Source organism: Mirounga angustirostris, unplaced genomic scaffold, assembly GCF_029215605.1.
Source record: "Mirounga angustirostris isolate CCGP_5_RB_7025 unplaced genomic scaffold, mMirAng1.0.hap1 SCAF_6, whole genome shotgun sequence".
In the NCBI taxonomy this organism is placed as follows: Eukaryota; Metazoa; Chordata; class Mammalia; order Carnivora; family Phocidae; genus Mirounga; species Mirounga angustirostris.
In genome coordinates this window covers 119,807,746-119,819,935 of record NW_026991714.1, presented here as the reverse complement: position 1 = coordinate 119,819,935, position 12,190 = coordinate 119,807,746, and the positions used below count along the sequence as shown (strand labels likewise).

Here is a 12,190-nt window from a genome sequence, read left to right as displayed (position 1 = left end):
TAAGAAGAGAATAAGTATAAAACCAAATCATAAAAACAATTTCATTTTCTATTTTCACTGTTGTATCTCAGTTGTCATCTTTTTACCAAGTACATAGGGCTTTGATTAACTTTCACAGTTTTTTCCCTAATGTAAAAGCTGATGTCTCTGGAAATGTTTTAATATTTGTAGGACCAAACCACAGTAAGAATTTTTAATCCATGGATTATTAGTTATCTGAGAGTTTTTAAATAAACTTAGGATCAGAGACTTCCTCAAAATACATACTTAATACCTGTCAATGCCTATGTTCAAATCCTATTTTATTTCTGCTATGATAAACTGTTAATATTAGTGTATATAATGAAGAACTAATGTTGCCTTTAATGTCTTTGTTTACATAGGAAACTAGTCTCAGTCTTTCGTTTCTTCAGAAGCTACTACTATCAGAACCCAAAGGGGAGGAAGAGAAATTAATGCACGTTGTTAAGACTGCCATTTGGGCAGGTGAGAAATGGTAGCCATGTCTCCTCATTACATTATATCTATACTCGTAGGACCATAAACATTTTCTAAACATTGAACACATTACAAGCTGTGCTGTGATCAACATGGAGGCAATTTATCTCTCCGTTAGGAAACTGGTAAATTGCATTCATGCAGATGCAATTATGTTGGTTTTACCTACTGCTAAACAATATCACTTTTTCATATGACACAATTAAAGGAACATTATTTACAAAATCTTTTTACATAAAAAGACAATGTTTTACATTTTGAAAAAGAAGTCTATAAAGAATTGGTAAAAATGGATCTCAAAGGTCTCATTTAAAAAACAAAACAAAAAAAGACCCTAATGTTGGCATTAAAAAAATCTAGTTAGCTGTAGCATTTATTTTGGGAAAATTTAAGTTATATAAGTATCTCTTCTAACTGTAAACCACTAAATGCATTAGTAGCATGTTTTAGTCAGATGTTAAATTAAAAAATACAGATTACATAAATAGAATATTACATTCTCTAAATTTTTAACATATAAAAATAACCTAAGTTTCCACAAAAATTAAATGTACTTTGTTAATTTTTACTTTGTCAGAATTTTACTTCAGATCAGAATTATCAACGTGATCAAGGTTAGATTATTAACTTACCTCATAAGAACTTGGAAGTTTTAGTTTTAAACTTAAAAATTTTTTAATAGTTCCCACAGTTACACGTGTAGAACATCGAATGAATTTCTTCATTAAACCCTAAAGGAAATAAAGATTACTAATTAAAATAGTCTACCTTACTTTTAATGAAACCACAGGTGTCACTTCCACTATAATTTTAAGTATTTTCAAAATATTTTCTGAAAACATTTCAAATTATAGCTCCTTAGTACTAGTGAGTAAAAATATTCCTAATTCTTGGATATTTATATGACATTCTTCAAGAATGTATGAGGAAAATCCTGGGCAATCGACAATCTGCATACCTTTAGATAATTTGGTTAACAACACATTATGAGTTTAATCAAAAATAAAGGTCACAAAAAGCATATAAAATATTTTATTACATAATGTTGCTTCTAATATTAGGGATATTTTTAGAAAGAGCGGTGATTTCAAATGGGGCTCTAAGGAGTCCCAGGGTTCAATAGAGGCCAGTTAGGCCACAAGATCCCCTACAACTAAAAGTCAGGTGTCTGATGGGCTGTGGCAGTACTTTACTGGAAAAACAATGTTGTAGGTGTCTTGATTTTTCTCATTTTATTAGCAGTACTAATTTACTCTTTAAGCATGAACATCACTAAAATACAAGAACCAATCCAGAATGAATGCTCAAACTGAAAATGAGGTTTGTGGACATGATAAACATGAACCAATTTGTGAAACAAAATTACATCTCCAAACCTTAAAAGTTATCAATAGTAAAACAAAAACCAGCACTTGAATCTTTTAAAGATATAAAGTATTACTTCTACTTACATGTACAGGATATTAGGTCAGCAAGCAGAATTGTTCTTAAATTTACTAAGTCAAAAGTAGAGCCATCCATGGGGCGCCTGGGTAGCTCAGTCTGTTAAGTGTCTGATTCTTTATTTAGGCTCAGGTCATGACCTTAAGGTTGTGAGACTGATCCCCACCTCGGGCTCCACACTGGGCTTGGAGTCTGCTTAAGATTCTTGCTCTCCCTTTCCCCCTTTGCCCCTCCCCGCCAACACATGCGTGCTTTCTCTCTTTTTTTTAAAAAAAAGAAAAGAAAAAAAGAAAGAGCCATCCAGTTAGTACCTATTCCTAGCAAATGTGTTCCTAGCAAAATATATTTCTGCTAACAAAGACCAACAGAAACAAATTTACAAATGATACCTGGTCACAATTCAGATGGTAAAGTATGCATTAAAAGAAAACAGAAGTCAAAAGTTACATCTAAAGCAAAACATACTCTAGCCATTTCAAAAGGTAAGAGTGATAGTCTAGACAGCATGGAAACAAAGGGATAAATATTCACACAGATCTTCCTTGTTATCTATTCACATCATCTCAACTACCCCAAGGTTTCCTGTCTATTTTCTTGTTCCAAACAGCTTATAGAGAATGCTTCGCACATTTTCTTGGTCCCAGTTAAGTTAGAGTATAATGTGCGGGTACTGGAAGACCCTCTAAATGTATTCTCATCTGCCGAGAAATCTCAGGTATTAAAAGAACCTATAGAAATGACCATGGCATCACTACTCATAACTTTTCAGAAATTGTTAGTAAGATTAGAGGTGTCAGAAGAGTTAAGGGAAGATTTTATTTTATTTATTTATTTATTTTAAAGATTTTTTACTTATTTATTTGACAGGGAGAGAGAGCACAAGCAGGGGGAGTGGGAGAGGGAGAAGCAGACTCCCTGCTCAGCAGGGAGCCCGATGTGGGGCTCGATCCCAGGACCCTGGGATCATGATCTGAACCGAAGGCAGACGCTTAACAACTGAGCCACCCAGGCGCCCCTTAAGGGAAGATTTTAAAAACTAGGCAAAAACTTGTTTCTGGAATTTATAATTCAATAAAGTTTGACATTAATCTCTAGCAAAATTCTGGTCCGAATTATTTAATATTTGATTTGTAAGTACTTAGAAAATGACAATATAACAATTATGCATTTTCTCTCTATAGGAACATTCTACAATTATTACCAATAACCCCGCTGTTTCCTAGCTAGGTACACCCTGGACTTGTGTAATCAACCTGTGTAGCAAGTCCAGGGTGTTCTGTTTTAAGGGAGGCAATGACAATTAAGTGCTCAGCAGAGATGATGAGGATGGTGGGGAGACACTTAAAGAGATGATCCTAAGAGCAGTGCTCCTTTCCTGCCATTTCATAACACAGAGAATGGAAACATCTGTACGACACACAGGGGGTTAAGGGGAGACTAATGCCTGGGACAGTAACTGTATAGCCCAGGCCCTGTCAGATGCTCTGGTGGGGTCAACATTTTAGGCTCCCCTGCCTAAAATGAAGAAATAGTATATAGAAAAAGATTTGTGTTTCCAGAATGTTACCTTTTCTTGCCTTCTAACCTGTTCCTTCAAACTCAGGCCAGGAGAGGAAGAGTTCAAAAATGGCTCTTTCTGCTTCTAAGGTGGTTACCCTAGAAACATTTTTACTCTTTATGCCTTTGTTTTAGAAGAGTTGAGACTAGATCTGAAATCAGCTAGTGGTCAATATCATGGGTTACAGTTTTCCAGTTGTAGGATACAATTCAACAAATTCTAGTTCTTATTATAATGATTGAGTTTTGTTTTTGTTTTTTTTTTCTAAAAGGCTTTATTGAGAGAGAGAGAGAGCATGCACAGGAGTGGGGGAAAGGGGCCCAGGGAGGGGGGAGAAGCAGGTTCCCTACTGAGCAGGGAGCCTGATGCAGGGTTTGATCCCAGGACCCTGATATGACCTGAGCCAAAGGCAGATGATTAACTGACTGAACCACTCAAGCACCCCTGTTTGTTTTTTTAAATCCAAATCCCCAAGCGTGTTTTTCCTCTCATTTTTGGAATAGTATGGCTAGTACTACTTCACCAGCTAAAGCAACTGTTGAGCTTGACTTTTTTAAATTGAAATATAATTCAAATAGCATAAAAGTCACCATTTAAAGTGTATGATTCAGTAACATTTAATATGTTCATGAGGTTGTGCAGCCAATACCATTATCTAATTCCAGGGCATTTCATTACCCCACTAAGAAACTCACTCAGTTAGCAGTCACTACTTCCTTCTCCCTAGACCTGACAAAAGCCAGTCTACTTTGTGTCTACGGACTGCCTACTCTGGACCTTTCATAGAAAAGGAATCGTACAATATGTGACCTTTGTGTCTGGCTTCTTTCACTTGGCATAATGTTTTCAAGGTTCATTCATGTTGTAGCATGTATCAGTATTTGATTCTAGCTTATAGTTTATTATACACTATCCTATTTTCCTTTTTGAAAAAAATATTAAAGGCATTCTGGGTGCGAAGTGGTATGTCATATGATTTTGATTTGCATAGTCCTAATGACTAATAATGTTTAGCATCTTTTCATGTGTTCATTGGCCATTTTTAATTTTTTTTAAAAATATTTTTATTTATTAGAGAGAGAAAGAGCAAGCACAAGAGAGCAGGGGCAGAGGGAGAGGGAGAAGCAGACTCCCTGCTGAGCAGAGAGCCCGATGTAGGGCTCGATCCCAGGACCCTGGGATCATGACCTGAGCCAAAGGCAGATGCTTAACCGACTGAGCCACCCAGGCACCCCAGCCATTTTTTATCTTCTTTGGAGTAATGTCTATTCAAATCTTTTGCCCACTTTAAAAAATGAGTTATCGGGGCACCTGGGTGGCTCAGTTGTTAAGCGTCTGCCTTCGGCTCAGGTCATGACCCCAGGGTCCTGGGATTGAGTCCCACATCAGGCTTCCTGCTGAGCAGGAAGCCAGCTTCTCCCTCTCCCACTCCCTCTGCTTGTGTTCCTGCTCTCGCTATCTCTGTCAAATAAATAAATAAAATCTTTAAAAAAAAATAAATGAGTTATCTTTTTGTTCATTTGTACGAGTCTTTATATAATCTAAATATTAAATACCAGATGTGTGATTTGCAAATATTTTCTTCCATTCAGTGTGTCTTTTCACTTTCTTGGTAGTGTTCTTTGATGAACAAAAGTTTTTAATTTTGATAAAATCTAACTTACCTATTTTTTTTTATGCTTCTGCTGATGGTATCATTTTTAAGAATCTACTTCCAAATCCAAGGTCTTGAAATTTTACCCCTATGTTTCTTCTAAGAGTATTATAGTTTTAGCTGTTACATTTAGCTAGGGGTCCATTTTGAGTTAATTTTCATATATAAAGCATGAGGTAGGGATCCAACCTCATTTCTTGCATGTGGATATTCAATTGTTCCAGCACCATTTGTTAAAAAGACTATTTTTTCCCCTTGAATTATCTTGGCCAGCATGTCAAAAACAAATTCATTACTGATATATAGGTTTATTTCTCTTCCTCAATTCTTTTCACTGATCTATATGTCTACCCTTTTACCAGTATCATACTGTCTTGATTACTGTAGCTTTTTTTTTTTTTTTTAAAGATTTTATTTATTTATTTGAGAGAGAGAATGAGAGAGAGCACATGAGAGGGGGGAGGGTCAGAGGGAGAAGCAGACTCCCCGCTCAGCAGGGAGCCCGATGTGGGACTCGATCCCGGGACTCCAGGATCATGACCTGAGCCGAAGGCAGTCGCTTAACCAACTGAGCCACCCAGGCACCCCTTGATTACTGTAGCTTTGAAGCAAGTTTTGAAATTGGGACTTTGTGTCCTCCAACTTTGTTGTTCTTGAATTTCAAGATTGTTTTGACTATTTCAGGTCCCTTGGATTTCTATGACTTTTAGATCAGCTTGTCAATTTATGTGGAAATGGCTGTTAGAATGCTGGCTAGGGTTATCACTGAATCTGAGGAATAATTTGGGTAGGCCTGCCATCTTCACAATATTAAGTCTTCTAATCCACGAACATGGGATGTCTTCCTATTTACTTAGGCCTTTTTTTTTTTTTTAAAGATTTTATTTATTAGAGAGAGAGAGAGAGTGAGCATGCATGAGTAGGGGAAGGGGCAGAGGGAGGACAAGCAGACTCCCCACTGAGCAGGAAAGCCTGCTGTGAGGCTTGATCCCAGGACCCTGAGATTATGACCTGAGCTGAAGTCAGACGCTTAACTGACTGAGCCACCCAGGTGCCCCCTGTTTAGGCCTTCTTAATTTCTTTTGATGTTTTGCAGTTTTCAGTATACAAATCATATGCTTTGTTAAATATATTCCTAAATATTTTACTTTTTTTTTTTAGGCTGTTAGTGAACAAAGTTTCCAATGTCTCTACATCCTCACCAACACTTGCTGTTTTCTGTTTTGTTTTTGATAATAGCCATCCTAATGAGTGTGAGGTGATTATGTTATTGTGGTTTTAATTTGCATTTCTTCAATGATCAGTGATGTTGAGAATCTTTTCATGTGTCTGTTGGCCATCTGTCTGTCTTCTTTGGCAACGTCTCTTCTGGTCCTCTACCCATTTTTAAAAATTGGATTGTTTGATGTTGTTTATATATTTTGGATATTAACCCCTTATCAGATCATTTGCAAATATCTTCTCTTATTCAGTAGGCTGCCTTTTTGTTTTGTTGGTAGTTTCCTTTGCTGTGCCAAAGCTTTTTATTTTGGTGTAGTCCCAAGAGTTTATTTTTGCTTTCGTTTCCCTTGCTCAAGGAGACATATCCATAAATACATTGCAAGAGTGATGTCTAAGAGATTACCGCCTGTTTTCTTTTTAGGAGTTTTATGGTTTCAGATCTCATATTTAAGTCTTTAATCCATTTTGAGTTTATTTTTGTGTATGATTTAATAAAGTGGTCCAATTTCATTCTTTTGCATGCAGCTGTCCAGTTTTCTCAGCACCATTACTGAAAAGACCATCTTTCCCTGATTGTATATTCTTGCCCCTTTGTTGTAGGTTAACTGACCATATAATTTAAGGGTTTATTTCTGGACTTCCCATTCTGTTCCACTGATCTATGTATCTGTTTTTGTGCCAATATCTCACTATTTTGATTACTATAGCTTTGTAGTATTATCCTGCTTTGTTATTCTCAAGATTGCTTTGGATATTCAGAATCTCTTGTGGTTTCATACAAATTTTAGGATTACTTGTTCCAGTTCTGTGGAAAATGTTATTTGTATTTTGAAAGGAATTACATTTAATCTGTAGATTTCTTTGAGTAGTATGGACATTTTAGCAATATTTATTAATTCCCCCAGTTCATGAACATATCTTTACAATTGTGTCTTCTTCAATTTCTTCTAGTTTTCAAAGTATAGGTCTTTCCTCTCTTTAAATTTCCTAGATAATTTATTATTTTTAGTGCAATTGTAAATGGGATTGTTTTCCTAATTTCTCTTTCTGCTACTTTGTTATCGATGTATATAAATGTAACAGATTTCTTTATATTAATTTGTATCCTGCAAATTTACTGACTTCATTTATCAGTCCTACAGATTTTTGGTGGTCTCTAGGGTATTCTATATATAGTATCATATCATCTGCAAATAATGAGATTATCTCCTTCCTTACCAATTGGGATGACTTTTCTTTTTCTTGTCTGAGAATTTCTTTTTCTTGTCTCCTCAGCTAGGTTCCAGTACTATGTTGAATAAAAGCGGCAAGAATGGACATTCTTGCCTTGGTTCTTGATCTCAGAGGAAAAGCTGTTTTTCACCATTGAGTATGTTAGCTGTGGATCTTTCATATATGGCCTTTTTTTAAATTCTGAAGTATGTTCCCTCTAAATCTACTTTGTTGAGAGTTTTTATCATAAACAGGTGTTGTATTTTGTCAAATGGTTTTTCTAAATCTACTGAAAAAATTGTATGGTTTTTATCCTTCTTGTTAATATGATGTAACACACTGATTTGCCAATACTGACCCACCCTTTCATCCCTGAAATAAATTCCACTTGATCATGGTAAATGACCCTTTTGCTGTATCACTGAATTCAGCTTGCTAATATTTTACTGAGGAATTTTGCATCTATGATGTTTGCTTGTAGTTTTCTTTTTTTGTAGTATCTTTTTCTGGTTTGGTATCAGGGTAATGCTGGCCTTGTAGAATGAATTTCCTTCCACTTCTATTTTCTGTAATGGTTTGAGAATAGGTATTAACTCTTCTTTAAATGCTTGGTAGAATTTACCTCTGAAGCTATGTCATCCTAGACTTCTGTTTGTTGGAAGTTTTTGACTACTGATTGGTTACTAGAAACCAGTCTGTTCAAATTTTCTATTTTTTCCTGATTCAGTTTTGGAAGATTGTATGTTTCTAGAAATTTATTCATTTCTTCCAGGTTGTCCCAATTTGTTGGCATAGGATTTTTCATAGTACTCTCATAATTCTTTGTATTTCTGTGGCATAATTGTTATTTCTCTTCTTTCATTTCTGATACTGTCTTTTTTTTTTTTTTTTTTTTTTTTGATGAGTGAAGCTAAAGGTTTATCAATTTCCTTGTCTTTTCAAAGAACCAGCTCTTGGTTTCTTTTTTTTTTTTTAAGATTTGAGAGAGAGCATGTGTGTGAGTGGGGAGAGGGGCTGAGGAGGAAAGGTGGAGAGAGAGGGCGAGAAAATCTGAAGCAGACTCTGAACTGAGTGCAGAGCCCAATGTGGGGCTCAATTTCTCAACGCCGAGATCATGACCTGAGCTGAAAACAAGAGCTGGATGCTTAAAAAATGCACCACCCAAGTGCCCCCCAGCTCTTGGTTTCATTGATGTTTTCTTTTTTTTTTTTTTTTTAGTCTCTATTTCATTTTTTTCCACTCTAATCTTTATTATTTCCTTCCTTTTGCTAACTTCAGGCTTTTCTTTTTCTAGTTCCTTTAAGTATAAAGTTAGACTGAGATTTTTCTTGTTTCTTGAGGTAGTCCTATATTGCCATAAACTTCCCTCTTATTTTTGAGAGAGTGTAAATGGGAGGGTGGAGGCCAGAGGGAGAGGGAGAAAGAATCTCAAGTAGGTTCCATGCCCAGTGCTGAGCCCGACACAGAGCTCAGTCTCACAACCCTGGGATCATAACCTGAGCTGAAATCAAGAGTTAGATGCTTAACCAACTGAGCCACCCAGGTGCCCCTAAACTTCCCTCTTAGAACAGCTTTTGCTGCATCCCAAAGATTTTGGATGGTTGTATTTCCATTTTCATTTGTCTTCATGTATTTTTTATTTCCTCTTTGATTTCTTCATTGACCCATTGGTTGTTTAGTAGCATGTTGTTTAGCCTCCATGTGTGTTTTTTTTTTTTTTTTCAGTATTTTTCTTGTAACTGGTTTCTAGTTTCATACCATTATGATTGGGAAAGATGCTTGATAGGGATTTCAGTCTTCTTAAATTTAGTGAGACCTGTTTTGTCGCCTAATATGTGGTCTATCCTAGAATGTTCCATGGGCACTTGAACAGAATGTGTATTCTGTTTGGGGGTGGAATATTCTGTCTATATTTGTTAAGTCCAGACTTAAATCTGTTAAGTTCTGTATATATCTGGTCTAATGTGTTGTTCAAAGCCATTGTTTCCTTGTTGATTTTTCTGTCTGGATGATCTATCAATGTTAAGTGTGGTGTTAAAATGCCCAATTATTATTTTATTGTTAATTTCTCCCTTAATGTCTGTTAATATTTACTTTATGTATTTAGGTTCTCCTATGTTGGGTGCACAGGTATTTACAATTGTTAAATACTTTTGTTGGCTAGATCCCTTTATGATTATGTAGTGCCCTTCTTTGTCTCTTGTCTTTGTTTTAAAGTCTATTTTGTCTGATATAAGAATTGCTACCCTGTGCTTTTCTTTTCCTTGCTTCCATTTGCATGGAAAATTTCTATCCTTCACTTTGTCTGTATGTATCTTTAGGTCTGAAGTGAGTCTCTTGTAGGTGCCATATAGATGGATCTTTTTTTTTTTTTTTTTAATCAGTTACCCTAAGTCTTTTGATTGAAGCACTTAGTCCATTTACATTTAAAGTGGTCTTTGAAAGGTATGTAATTATTGCCATTTGGTTGTTTTCTGGTTGTTTCATATTTCTTCTCTGTTCCTTTCTTCTTCTGTTCTTCCCTTGTGGTTTGATGGCCTTCTTTAGTGCTATGCTTGGATTCTTTTCTCTTTATTTTTTGTATATCTATTGTATTTGTGGTTACCATTGGGCTCATATATAACACCCTACTGTCTATAGCAGCAGTCTGTATTCATGATCTCTTAAGTTTTAACACATTCTAAAAGCATTAAATTTTTACTCCTCCTCCTTCATCCTCTAATCTGCTGTTGATTCCCTTTAGTGTATACTTCATTTCAGTTACTGTACACTTCAGTTCTGACTAGTTCTTTTTTCTCTCTTTGTTGAAAAGTTCTCAGTGAGTTCATTCACTTTTTTCTCAAGTCTGGTATCTTTTTTTTTTTTAAGATTTTTATTTTTTATTTGAGAGAGAGTGTGCATGCATGCACAAGTAGGGGGAGGGGAGAGGGAGACTGCCCACCGAGCAGGGAGCCTGATGTGGGGTTTAATCCCAGGACCCTGAGCCAAAGGCAGGCACTTAACAGACTGAGCTATCCAGATACCCCAAGTCTGGTGAGTATCTTTATGACGATTACTTTGAGCTCATCTCCATTTTGTTTAGCTCTTCTGTGGTTTTATCTTGTTCTTTCATTTGGTACATATTCCTCTGTCTCCTCATTTTGTCTAACTCTCTGTTTCTATGTATTAGGTAAGTCAGTTACATCTCCTGGTTTTGAAATAAGTGGCCTTGTGTACAGGAGGTCCCGTTAGCCCAATACCTCCTGGTCACCAGAACAAGGTGCTCCAGGTGTGTCCCTTGTGTGGGCTGCGTACACCTTCCTGTTGTGGCTGAACTGTGAATGCTGTGGACATGCTGGTGAGTGAAGATGGCCTTCAGCCCATGTGGCCATGATGACCTGCTTCTGTGGGCAGACTGGGCAGGGTTTGTTCCCCATGTTTTCAAGAGGTCTGGCTGAAACTGCCGTGGCTTGCTCATGGGTAGGGGCCAGCACACAGCCTAGCTGTCTGCCATTAGCATCTGCAACAGCAGCAGGCACACTGCAGGCAGGCCTTGCTCCCCACGTAGCCAGCTAAAAGGCCTGGCTAAGGGGGTGTGGGGTTAAACGTTCCCTCCCCAGGGCATGAGTCACTTTGGAGGGATGCCTGTAGAACTCAGTGTGTTCAGTGGGGCAAATCTGCAGGGAAACCCTGGGGTCGGGTATGTGGTGCTAGCAAGGTAGATGGAGAGTGTCAAAACTGGCTTCTGTAAGCATCCAGCTATCTAGCCTGGGGAGGGCAAGAAAAACAGCACCTGCAAACAGTTTTGTTCCTGGAGAAATCTGCAGATTCCTGCCCCACCAGTACAGGTCCTAAGATCAGTCAATAAATATCCTTCATGTATACCTCAAATACTTTTCAAACTGCTGCTGCTATGCTGTGTTTTAGGCCAAGTTAGTGTGTTGGCTTTCTGAGGGCGGGAACTTGGTTTCCTATCACCCACTAGCTCTCCTGGGGTTAAGCCCCACTGATTTTCAAAGCCAGACATTATAAGGACCATCTTCCCAGTGAAGGTCCCCAGGGCTGGGGGTGACTGGTATGGCGGTCTGATCTCCTTGCTCCTCTGTGCCTGTGATGTCCCTCCTGTGTTCCCAACCATATCTTCACTCTTTTACCCTTTTTGATGTAGCTGCCTCTCTATGACTAGCTGTGGAATACTGTTCTGGAAGTCTTGAGGTCATTTTAAAAATTAGTGGCAATAGATACAGTTGCTGCTTTGGTCTGTCTGTGGGACATGGTGAGTTCAGGATCCTATTTGGCCCTCAGCTCTGCTCTTACACTTTCATTTAAATGTTGACATATGGTTTCTTTTAGTTTTCTTCACACATTTAAAATGGAGGACTTAAAATCTGTACCTCATAAGTCTAACTTCAGGGACAGTTTTGATTACTTCTTTTCCTGTATATGAGCTGTACTTTAATTCTATTTGTGTCATAATTTTTTGTTGAAAACTTGACGTTTAAAATAATATAATGTGGCAACAGTGGAAATCAGGTTCCCACCTGCCTCATAGGGTTTGTTATTGTGGCTGTATCTTGCTGTTTCTCTTTGTTTAGTGACTTTCCTAAACTAATTCTGTGAAGCCT

At 37.2% G+C, this 12,190-nt stretch overlaps 1 protein-coding gene across 3 annotated transcripts in view; it reads right to left on the bottom strand.

Moving 5' to 3' along the window:
• Window positions 1-12,190, bottom strand: part of PCGF5 (polycomb group ring finger 5) — a 125,008-nt gene that overhangs the window by 20,881 nt on the left and 91,937 nt on the right. For all 3 annotated transcript variants that reach the window (XM_045878399.3, XM_064595008.1, XM_045878401.3), the window contains exon 7: window positions 1,131-1,229. In XM_045878399.3, the coding sequence (XP_045734355.1) occupies window positions 1,131-1,229 (99 nt within the window). The remainder of the gene's footprint in view (window positions 1-1,130; window positions 1,230-12,190) is intronic.